A 12,411-nucleotide genomic window follows, 5' to 3' on the forward strand; every position below is an offset into this window, starting at 1 on the left:
GCTTCATAGCCTTTTGATATTTTCAAAGCAAGAGAAGATGGGTTGGCATTTATTGAGTGGGTGGGTCTTTGATTATTTAATAAGTGTCTTCTTCTTTTTTTTGGCTTCTCACTTTTATATTAATGATGATAACTCCAAAAAAAAAAAATATATATATATATATATATATATATATATATATATATATATAAAGTTCTCAAAATGATATATTGAGTTATTAGAAATATAATTTTGTATATTATATAAAATAGTAAAAAATAGCGGTAAACCCGAAATGGTACACCGATATTGACTAATACCCGAAATATATCGTATAGTAGGCCAAACCGGTACAACCTCCGGTACGGTATTGACTTCCTTGTTTGGAACATCTAGAAAGATAACCAGTTTTTTTAAAAGTAAACTATGTCCAAGTTTGTATCAAGTATGTCATTAGCATCTGCCAATGTACTTCTAATTTTGTTATGATATTCTTACAGTCAGATTCTATTTTAGGCTACCACTTAAGAATCCAATCAAAACCCATTAAAATACCAAAAAACAGCAAAACCTATACCAAATCAAGTGATTGATATCCAAAAAACAACCCAAACCCATCAATATTTTGAAATCTAAAATTTGGAAAAATAACAAATCATAAAAGAATATTCCTTGAGGCCGCAACACCACAGTCACGACGGCTCCTACATATTTTTAAGGCTTTAGCAAAACGTATGTGGCGGTGTATGTGGCAGGGTGGAGCTCCGGTGCTAAAAGGAGAGGAGGAGATGAGATTTGGGGTTTTTGAGTTTAAATTGGCCCATGACCAGACCCAATTTAAACTCAAAAATCTAATACTGAATAGAAGCCTACAAAATAAAAGGTTCAGTAAAAATTTATGTCTAGTAGGTCCTGAAGTTTCAATGCATTCACTTAAGTTTGGTTCTAGCAATCCCACATTTGACAGCAAGAAATAACGGGGAAAATGGCTAAATACCACTCTTTTAGAACTCGATATTGCTAAATTCGAGTTCTATGTTGAACTTGACATCACTAATATTGAGTTTCATGGGTGTTTCATCATGGTGGCAATCTTTGATGTGGCTTTGCTAAATAAAAAAAGGCCATGGGGAACTCAATATTAGTAATATTGAGTTCAGTTGCACAACATACTCATCAAAACAGAGGAGTACTTCAAACCCCGAACACAAAACTACCATACACCATAAAACCCTAAAAATTAAAATAGTATGCGAAAACAAGAAAGTTCAAAAATATCATAATTAAGTGCCCATGATGAAGAAAAAAATTCACATAAAAATATCAATTCCTTAAATTCTAGATTGGTTTATCGTATATATTAAATTTAAATACAAACATATGACCATTTAGATGCTATTGCAGCAAAACAGCAAGATCTTATTCCTAAAGCTAAACCATAAACAAACAAGCATACACGATCCCTGTTGAAATGACTTGAATTTGCATGTTCGTGGATTAACATTTCTTGCAAGCATTAAATGCTATTTTGTATGAATTGTCAAAGAAAATGGCTAGGAGCAAGACCAACCTGAACTGTATTCTTGCATAGCCGAAATCTTTGACTCCATAAGCAATAAATGGATGCATAGAAAGTATGACTTGATTAACAAAGTCAAAGATATGCAATTCACCCTTTAAGCTTGCATGAAGAATAGGTTTTTTCTCTATCCCTTAGGTTCGAAGGTTTTTTTCCCTTCCTTTCTCTTTGGCTATAGAATTGCTTGTCCCTCCTGTTTTGGAGGCGCTTGTGTTCTCTCTTGAGGTAACAAGTTTATCTCAGAGTTAGTGGTTGTTTTTTGTGGGTTCCCTAGGATACACTTTTTTTGTTTCTCTTTTCTTTTCTCCTATCTTTTTTTCTTTCCTCCTTTACCAGTCAATGGAGGAATTAACTAGCAGCTGGAACAATCTTTCTCTGAACGAGAGAGAAGGGTCTAAGTTTACTCTTCAGAACCAACACAGATCTGTGGAGTTTATTATTGCAACTAAGTTCCTAACGAAACGTGTGCTTAACATGGAGGTTGTAGCCAACACTTTCAGACCACTATGGAGATCTTCTGAGGGATTTAAGATGAGAAAACTTGACGATCACCTGGTCTTATTCACGTTTAAGAAGAAAGAAGATCTGGAGCAGGTCTTCCAAAGCGAACCTTGGTGTTTTGATAAACATCTGGTGGCTTTACGACATTACGATCAAGACGTCTCAATAAATAATCTCACATTTGATCGAGCTTCTTTCTGGGTTCAAGTTCATGATATTCCGATTAGATACATGTCTAGAGAAGTGGCCAAATCCATTTGCGACTCTGTTGGGGTTATTTGTCATTCTATTGGAGGGGTGGAGCAGGATGGTGGCAGTTTTATGCGGGTGAAGGTAACTTTGGACATCTCCCTTCCCCTATGTCGTGGTCGACTGATAACGCTGGAAAATGGAAATAAGCATTGGGTAAGTTTCAAATACGAACGTCTCCCCAATTTATGTTACTGGTGTGGGCAATTGGATCACAATGATAGGGACTGTCCACTATGGCTTCGAAGTAAAGGTTCCCTAACAGAGAATGACAAGCAATATAATCATACAATTAGAGCATCCCCTTATAGGTCCTATACTAAGCCCGTGGTTTTCATCCCTGGTTTTTACGAGAGTCATGATAAGCCTAGACTGTGTGGTGGAGGGACTGAGAACGTCCAGGCGTCGGTGAAGTTTCCAAGTTTCCCGCTGGTAACAGATTTAAATCCTACTACGGCAAGGGATACACATGAGGTAACCATTAATGATGATGTGAGTCTAGCTGCTTCGATTTCGCGCTTTGACGGTGACTTAACGACTGACTCACAGCATAAAGCTGTGTTTCCCTTTTCACCTGCCGTCATCCACCATTCTAGCGTAACTTTTGATTGGCCAGATGTTGGTGGATCTTCGTTGGGGGACGCGGAACCTGTTCCAAAGATCTCCAATCCGGAAAATCTGCCTAAAAACTCAGGTACTTTTGTTGACGGTGACCCCTTCCTTGCTAAGCTCAAGGAAATTGATCGTGACATCCAAAAGTTTGATCATGTGCCTGGCAAGAATCCTGGAGACTTGACAGCATCAGTTTCTAGCTTAAAGAGGCTTGGGGTTGCTCGAGATAAGGCTGAAGAAAAGGTGGACTGTCCTCTCCCTTTTGGGCCTCAAGTTAATGAGCCCATTCTCCCTAAATCGGTTACTAAACTCTCCAGTAGCAGGCCCCCTCTTCAGGACTTATCTAACTTAAATGTGCTGCCTGTTAAACTTAAGCCCAAACAAGTTAACAAACAACTTAGGCCCACATCCTCCTCTCACATTTCCCCTTCATCTAGGGTTAAAAAGAAAAGAGAACACTCCCCAGTTGACATATCCGACTCCCCTGTTCTGAAAAAAAGAAGCGTGAGTTCAAATGGGTCCTCCTTCTCAAATGTTCCATCGACGGTGGCTGTACCCCAGCACCGTCATTCACCATGAATTGTTTAAGCTGAAACTTTCGTGGGCTTGGCAACCTCCAGCGTGTTCACGAGCTTTTAGGTTTGGTGAAAGCAAAAGGACCCAAAATTCTGTTCTTGATGGAGACGAAGAAGAAGAAGAGTTATTTGGAACGTCTGAGGTGCCGTATAGGCTTTGATAATATATTTATAGTTCCTCGAAGAAATTTGAGTGGGGTTTGGCGCTTCTCTAGTCAAATGACATTGATCTCCATATTAGGACTTTCTCTCTTCACAATATCAATGCGGTGGTGTATCCAAGAATTGACGACGCTTGGCGCTTCACGGGGTTTTACGAAGCTCCTGAAGTTGCTAACTGGGAAGATTCTTGGTCACTTCTCCGCCACTTGAGTTCTCAACTTGATTTGCCATGGGTATGTATTGGTGACTTTAATGAGATCACACGTTTGGGTGAAAAATCGGGTGGTCTGATCAGACCGGAGAGTCAGATGCAAAGCTTCAGGGAGTGCTTGGATTTCTGTGCTCTAAAGGACTTGGGTTTCTCTGGGCTACCTTACACATGGAGTATTCGCCACTTTGACGGTCCGATTGTGTGGGTGAGGCTGGACCAAGCTTTGGCCTCCTCTGACTGGTTTCAGAAATATCCAACGGCCCGTTTGCATCATCTACCAGGTTTTTCTTCTGACCATAAACCCATTGGGCTATGTACCGATGATGTTAGTAGCCAGTTTTATAGACAATTGAGGCCTTTCAGATTTGAGGCAATGTGGGTAACGGATGAAAGATGTGAGCAAGTGGTTCATTCTGCATGGGATATGGGCTCAGAATTTGATCCTATGAGTAGTGTTTTGGCGAAGGTCGGTCATTGTCAAGAGTAGTTGACTACATGGAATAAAAAGGTCTTTGATAATGTCTGTTGGAAATTAGCCAAAGTTAGAAAGGATTTGGAGAAAGCTGAGGCCAGCTCAACGGCAGGGGAGGGGAGTGGTAGGCTTACAATGTTAAATGAGGAGCTTCAGAATCTTATGAGTTTGGAAGAACGTATGTGGAGTCAACGATCTAAGTCAGATTGGCTGCGTTATGGGGATCAAAACACTAAATATTTTCATTATAGAGCCTCTAAGAGGAATAAGAGAAATTACATTTTTGGCATTGAGAATGCAGGTGGCATCTTGACTGAAGATGAGTCTCAAATTGGGGATATTTTGCGTAGATTTTACTCTAATATGTTTTCCTCGGATAACCCCTCTGTTTTTGATCCTGTCCTATCTGGTGTGGATTCAAGAGTGACCGAAGACATGAACACTGACTTGGTGAGACCCTTTGAACTTAGTGAAATATACGTAGCTTTGCATCAAATGGATTCGAATACATCTCCAGGTCCTGATGGTTTTCCACCTCTATTTTACAAAAAATTCTGGAATAAAGTGGGTGGTGAGGTCTCAAAAGCCGTTCTGTCAGTCTTAAACTCAGGTAACATCCCTAATAAGCTTAATCATACCTTTTTAACTTTAATCCCAAAAATCCATAGTCCACGGAAAGTTTCTGACTTCAGACCAATTAGTTTAAGTAATGTCTTGTATAAGATAATTGCTAAGGTGTTGGCTAACCGTTTAAAACCTTTGCTTCCCCATCTGATTTTTGAGACTCAGGGGGTGTTCCTGTCAGAAAGAATTATTACTGATAACATTTTGATTGCTCATGAGAACCTGCATTATCTAAAACAAAAAAGAACAGGAAAATTAGGCTATATGGCGCTGAAGCTCGATATGAGTAAGGCATATGATCGAGTGGAGTGGGTCTTTTGGGAGAAAATCATGTTAAAAATGGGTTTCTGTCAAAAATGGGTGGCTTTGGTGTCGATGTGTATCAAATCAGTCACTTATTCAATATTACTAAACGGGCAGCCCCATGGTCTCATCACTCCATCTCGTGGGCTTCGCCAAGGTGATCCCTTCTCGCCTTACCTGTTCCTAATGGTCACTGAAGGTTTGCATGCTTTATTGAGAAAGGCGGAAGAGAATGGAAATATCAAGGGGGTCTCACTGTGTGTAGCTGGCCCCCGAGTGTCTCACCTCTTATTCCCAGATGATAGTTTGGTGTTTTGCAGAGCAACTATTGTAGAGTGTGTCCAAATTCAATCCCTGTTGTTTATGTATGAGCAAGCCTCAGGTCAAAGCATTAATAGAGGAAAAACCAGTATTTTTTTTTAGCTCAAACACTCCTCGCAATCTTCGAAATGCCATCTCTGTGTTTCTGGGTGTTCTGGTGTCTCACAACTATGAGCATTATTTGGGCCTTCCATCTCTTATTGGAAGGGGGAAAAAAGAGCTTTTAGTCTCATCAAAGAGAGAATTTGGAAAAAGCTAAAGGGTTGGAAGGAGAAACTCCTATCCCAAGCCGGCCAGGAGATCCTTATTAAGGCAGTGATTCAAGCGATTCCCACCTACGCCATGTCTTGCTTCAAGCTCCCTAAAGGATTGATCAAAGAAATTAAGACTTTAGTTAGAAAATTCTGGTGGGGGTATAGAGGGGAGTAGTAGAAAATCCATTGGGTGTGTTGGGAGAAGATGTGTCGTCCCAAGAACGAAGGAGGATTGGGTTTTCGTGATCTATCCATCTTCAATGATTCTCTCTTAGCGAAGCAGGTTTGGCGGCTCCAAACTTGTGAAAATTCCCTATTTTATAAAGTGTTCAAAGCTAAGTTCTTCCCGAGCTGTTCCATCATGGACTGTACCTCCTCAAATAAGGGCTCATATGCTTGGAAAAGCATCCTTCAATCTCAACATGTCGTTGGCGTGGGAGCAGTTTGGAGAATTGGCGATGGACAATTTGTTCAGATTAGAAAGGATAAATGGTTCCCCTCTCTGCCTGCAGCAAGGTCTATTTCTCCTCCTATTCTACTCCCTCCTACATCAACGGTGAGCGATCTCATTGATTCTGGCTCCAATTCCTGGAAAGCAGATTTAATAAGGCATGAATTTCCTCCTCATGAGGAAAATCTGATTTTGGGAATTCCTCTAAGTGACCGTAGCATCCCTAACAACTTGGTTTGGCTCTCATCCACAAATGGCTTTTATACTACTCGAAGTGCTTACAGACTTGTTGTTGGGGTGACTAGAAGCTTGCAACCCAGCAGCTCCTCACAAACTAATAATCATGTTTTATGGACTGGTATTTGGAAGCTTCTAGTCCCTCACCGGGTTAAACTTTTTCTCTGGCGTGCATCCTTTAATGCTTTACCTACCATGTGTAATCTGTTGAGATGCAAGGTGGTTTCTTTTCCTACCTGCTCTAGTTGTCAATGTGCAAGTGAGGACACAATTCATGCCCTGTGGTACTGTACTTCTTTGTTGGGTATTTGGAAGGAAGATACCATGTTGATGAAGTTGTTCCGGTATAAATTTTGTGGCTTTGATGGTTTGATGGGTATGGTTTTCACCATGAGGGACCAAATTAATATTGAGCTATTAGCACTGATGTTCTGGTTCATTTGGTGTGATAGAAATGCTGGTAGGCTTAAAGAGCAGAGAGTTGAGCTGCATCGAATCAGGGACAAAGCAAAGGACCTGCTGTCAGACTTCCTAGATGCCAATATCTGTCAAACCCAAGCTGCTATGCCCAATATTAGACCAATGTGTTGGTCTCCTCCTGTTATGCATCAATCCAAAATCAATTTTGATGCCGCTCTTTTCAAAGATTTAGGTTCTGCAGGTTTTGGAATTGTGGTCCAAAACTCTTCTGGTGTAGTTAGTGGGGCTTTGTCTCAACGAGTCCCTCTCCCTCTCTCTGCAGCCATGGTTGAAGCGTTGGCTTGTCGAAGGGCTATGGAGTTTGCAAAAGAAGTTGCTGTTTTTTACTGTATTTTCAAAGGTGATGCTGAGGCCCTTATTAAAGCCATTTGTAATGAAGATGTTAGTAATCCTGAGTATGGTCATGTCATTGAGGATATTATTGTATTAGCTAGGGACTTTCACTTTAGTTCTTTCACCCATGTCAAAAGATTAGGCAATCAAGTTTCCCACCATTAGCTAGACAATTTAAGTTCGGCTGTGAGCTACAGGTCTGGTTTGATACCGCTCCTGAAGATATAGCTGCCCTAGTTTTCCATGATGCTTTGTAAGTCTATTTTTCATTGAATGAAGTTTATGCCTTTCAGGTGGTTATCTCAACAACAACAACAACAACAACAACAACAACAACAACAACAACAACAAAAAATCTTGCATGAAGAAATACTACGCTCATGCATTAAATGATGCAGGGATTGCTTGGGCACTATTGTTGACTTGCTTCCACAATAGAAGACGCTCATGTGTTGAAACTACTTGTATTTCGACTGAAGGTTGGCTATAAATAGAGGTGGAGCAAATGAGAACAACATAGGTGTGTGAGCAAGAAATAGTTCATGCTTAAAATAGAAAGTGTCTTGCAATTTGTCTAAATACAATAGTGTGTTCTCTATTTATTTGTGAGAGAACCAAGGGTGTATTTAGGGTTTGAGTTTGTGTGAAAGTGTCTTCAAGTTGTTGTTGTAATCTCCACAGTTATAGTGAAATTTATTCTGTCGTCTCCCGTGGACGTAAGCATATTGCCGAACCACGTAAATTCCTTGTGTCATATTTTCTTCTCTCTTATTTTAACCTTGTGTTAAAGTCGGATTTTTTCACCCAATTGTCACAACAACTGGTGTCAGAGCTCCAGGTTGATTTATTCAATGGAGATCAACGCTTCCATTGCCAAGATAGACGTAGTTAAGTTCAATGGAACTGGTAACTTCGGTTTATGGCAAAGAAGGGTGAAAAATCTGTTGGTACAACAAGGTTTGGTGAAGGCTTTGTAAGGGAAAGCAAAGAAACCAAAGACGATGACAGATGATGAATGGGAAGAACTCAATATGAAGGCGGTCAGTACAATTCGACTATGTCTAGCAGACGAGCTTATGTACGATGCCATGGACGAGGTGTGTACTGCGGCTATATGGTTGAAGTTGGAGAGTCGGTATATGTCCAAGTCCCTCACAAATAAACTTAATCTTAAGCGAAAGTTGTATGAGCTTAAGATGGCAGAGGGAACAAATTTGGCTTAACACGTCCACACGTTCAAAAAAATTATCAGTGACTTGTTGCGGATCGATATAAAATTCGATGATGAAAACAAGGCGATGTTGCTTTTGTCCTCCCTCCCGGCGTCCTACGAACACTTGGTTACAACCCTGCTTTGGGGGAAAGAGACTCTGGAATTTGAAGAGATCTCAAGAGCCTTGTTGGATCACTACCAACGGAAGCAGAATTTGGGTGAAAATTCTGGTGAAGGGCTTATGGTAAGAGGTAATCAAGAACGTGAAAGGAAGAAGGACAGAGATAACAGTTCTACTAGGGGCTATAGCAGATCCAAATCTAAAAGCAAGACAGTGAAGTGCTATAAATGCCCAAAGAAGGGGCATTTTAAGCGAGACTGCCCAGAGTGGAAAAGAGACAAGGACAAAGACAAAGAAAGGTCATCAAGATCTGCAAATGTTGTGGTAGCAGATTCAAATTCAGATGGAGATATGCTTTCTGTTTGATCCAGTGCCAACAAGCTAATCGATTCTTGGATTCTAGATTCAACATGTTCTTTCCACGTGACTCCTCACAGAGATTGGTTCGACACTTACAAATCGGTTAATCGTGGTTCTGTTCTAATTGGAATAGGAACAATTAAGATAAAGATGTTCGATAATGTGGTGAGGACATTAGGAGAGGTAGGACATGTTCCAGAGGTGAAAAAGAATTGGATTTCATTGGGAACCCTAGACTCTAATGGCTATTGCTATAAGTCTGAGAATGGGTTAATGAAAGTGTCAAAGGGCGTTATGGTTGTGATGAAGGGGCAAAAAGTAGAAGGTAATATCTACAAGCTATTCAACAATACTATTGTAGGTGGAGCTGCTGCAGTGACTGAATCTGAGCAAGATGATACACTCTTGTGGCATATGCGACTAGGGCATATGAATGAGCGTGGTATGAAAGAATTGCATAAGAGAAATCTGTTGGCTGGAGTTAAGTCATGTAAGTTAGATTTCTGCAATACTATGTCATGGGAAAGCAATGTAGGATGCGATTCAAAACAGCCACGCATAAGACAGAGGGTATATTGGATAATGTACACTCTGATATTTGGGGGCCGGTGCAAGTAGTCTCTAAAGGTGGAGCTCGGTATTTTATGAGTTTCATCTATGATTATTCCAGAAAGGTTTGGGTTTTCTTCTTGAAGAACAAGTCTGAGGCATTTGCAAAATTTAAGAAGTGGAAAACCGAAGTGGAAATCCAGACTGGAAGGAAGATCAAGTGCCTAAGATCTGATAATGGCACTAAGTACAAGGATGGGGAGTTCTTGAAGTTTTGTGAAAACCATGGTATTAAGAGACACTTTACGGTACAAAGAACACCTCAACAGAATGGAATGGCTGGGAGACTTAACCGGACAATCGGTGAGATACCTAGATGCATAAGACTGAATGTTGGGCTTCCTAAAGTCTTCTAGGCTGAAGCAGTGAACATGGCTTGTTACATTCTTAGTCGATTGCCTAAAGCTGCGTTTGATGGGAAGGTTGCTGAAGAGGAATGGACAGGGAAAGAAGTTGATTACTCGTTGATGAGGATATTCGAGTGTCCAACCTATGTTCATATTCCTATCGTAGAAAGGTCAAAGCTTGATTCAAAATCCAAGAAGTGTATTTTTCTCGGGTTTGAGAAAGGTGTAAAAGGGTACAAGCTTTGGGATGCAGTGGCACAAAAGGTGGTGATTAGCAGGGATGTGGTGTTTGACGAGAAGTCCATGATAAAAGACTTCAGAAAGGAAGAAAAGTCTCAAGAAAAGGGAAGCAGTAATAACAGCAACAGATCAGTGGTGCAGGTGGAGCTAGATGAAGTAGAGTCTCAGCTAGAGAAGGAACCTCACAATAGTGATCAAGAAGATCACAACATGATATCAGAACAGCCTAAACACAACATAAGACCACCAGTCAGGTATGGTTTCGAGGATCTTGGTTCTTATTGCTTAGTAATTAGTAGCGGGGATCCTTCCACTTTTCAAGAAGCAATTGATAGCTCTGAAATGGACAAGTGGATGGAAGCTATGGTGGAGGAGATGGAGTCCTTGAATAAGAACAAGACTTGGGAGTTGTCAGAACTTCCAAAGGGAAAGAAACCGATAGGTTGCAAGTGGGTGTTCAGAAAAAAGGAAGCAATATCATAAAAGGAAGGAGAACGATTCAAAGCAAGATTGGTAGCAAAGGGATATCCACAAAGACATGGGATTGACTACGATGAGGTTTTCTCACCTATGGTTAGACATACTTCTATCAGGGTAGTGCTGGCTTTGGTAGCACATCAGGATCTAGAATTAGAGCAACTGGCTGTGAAGACGACATTCCTTCATGGGAATTTAGAGGAAGAAATCTTCATGAAACAACCAGAGGGGTTCAAGAAACCTGGTATAGAGAATCTTGTCTGTAGATTGAAAAAGTCACGCTATGGGCTTTAACAATCTCCCAAACAATGGTACAAGAGGTTTGATTCCTATATGATTCAGATTTGTTATACCTGTTGTGAGTATGATTGTTGCGTATATGTTAAGATGCTTGATGATGGTTCTTATATTTTCTTGTTACTGTATGTTGACGACATGGTAATTGTTGCAAAGAGCATGTATGAGGTTGACAAGTTAAAAGGTTTGTTGCACAAAGAGTTTGACATGAAAGACTTAGGTTTTGCTAAGAAAATTTTGGGTATGGAGATTCGCAGGGATAGTGAATCAAGAAAGCTGTGGATATCTCAGAAGAACTATATTAGAAAAGTTCTTGAAAATTCAACATGCAAGATGCTAATCCTGTAAGCACCCCATTTGCGAATCACTTCAAATTATCTGGTAGTTAGTGCTCAAAGAATGAAAAAGAAATTGAAGACATGTCAAAGGTTCCATATGCAAGTGCAGTTGAGTGTTTAATGTACGCGATGGTTTGCACTAGGCCGGATTTGGCTCATGCAGCAAGTATTGTCAGTAAGTACATGGCAAATCCAGGTAAAGAGCACTGGAATGCAGTAAAGTGGATATTCAGATACCTAAATGGAACCGCAAGATATGGGATTCTGTTTGCGAGGCAACATAGGGATAATTCAGTGGTAGGATATGTGGATTCAGACTATGCAGGCAATATAGATGACAGAAGGTCTACAACAGGTTATGTGTTCACACTGTCAGGAGGGACTATTTGTTGGAGATCTACACTACAATCCCTAGTAGCCATGTTTACTACAGAAGCTGAGTACATGGTGGTAGCTGAAGCTGCAAAGGAAGCACTGTGGTTGAAAGGGCTATTCAAAGAGCTTGGCTTGAACCAAGGAGGAGTACAGTTGCATTGTGACAATCAAAGTGCCATTTACTTGGCAAAGCATTAGGTTTGTCATGCTAGGACTAAGCATATTGATGTGAGATTCCACAAGATAAGGGAGTTGACTGCTACAGGTGAAATTATTCTTGAGAAGATTGACACTTTAGAGAATGCAGCTGATATGTTGACGAAGCTGGTACCTACAAGCAAGTTCAAGCTAGCACTGCTTGGACTTGATCAGTATTTGTGGCTTGTGATAGCTTGTAGGGGCTAAGGTGGAGGCGATTAAAGAGTTTATTGGTGAAGCTTGATACAATTCAAGCGAGATTTGTTGAAATGGCTTGAATTTGCATGTCCATGGATTAACCTTTCTTGCAAGCATTAAATGCTATTTTGTATGAATTGTCAAAGAAAATGGCTAGGAGCAAGACCAACTTGAACTATTTTCTTGCATAGCCGAAATCTTTGACTCCATAAACAATAAATGGATGCATAGAAAGTATGACTTGATTAACAAAGTCAAAGATATGCAATTCACCATTGAAGCTTGCGTGAAGAAA

General features: G+C 40.4%; 1 protein-coding gene across 1 annotated transcript; it reads left to right on the top strand.

Moving 5' to 3' along the window:
- The first annotated feature begins 1,897 nt into the window (after positions 1-1,897).
- Positions 1,898-5,690, top strand: LOC142634918 (uncharacterized). Its single transcript, XM_075809155.1, has 4 exons — positions 1,898-3,424; positions 3,541-3,638; positions 3,737-4,317; positions 4,405-5,690. Exons 1-4 carry the CDS (start codon positions 1,898-1,900, stop codon positions 5,688-5,690), a joined length of 3,492 nt encoding a protein of 1,163 aa, XP_075665270.1.
- The last annotated feature ends 6,721 nt before the right edge of the window (positions 5,691-12,411 follow it).

This window comes from Castanea sativa, chromosome 5, assembly GCF_040712315.1.
Source record: "Castanea sativa cultivar Marrone di Chiusa Pesio chromosome 5, ASM4071231v1".
Taxonomy (NCBI): Eukaryota; Viridiplantae; Streptophyta; class Magnoliopsida; order Fagales; family Fagaceae; genus Castanea; species Castanea sativa.

Bases quoted from the DNA above. Each gene is read 5' to 3' on its own strand.
- LOC142634918 (XM_075809155.1), top strand. From the start codon at position 1,898: ATGGAGGAATTAACTAGCAGCTGGAACAATCTTTCTCTGAACGAGAGA. The intron at 3,425-3,540 runs GTGAGTTCAAAT...GGCAACCTCCAG, and splicing joins CTGTTCTGAAAAAAAGAAGC to CGTGTTCACGAGCTTTTAGG. The intron at 3,639-3,736 runs GTGCCGTATAGG...TCTCCATATTAG, and splicing joins AGTTATTTGGAACGTCTGAG to GACTTTCTCTCTTCACAATA.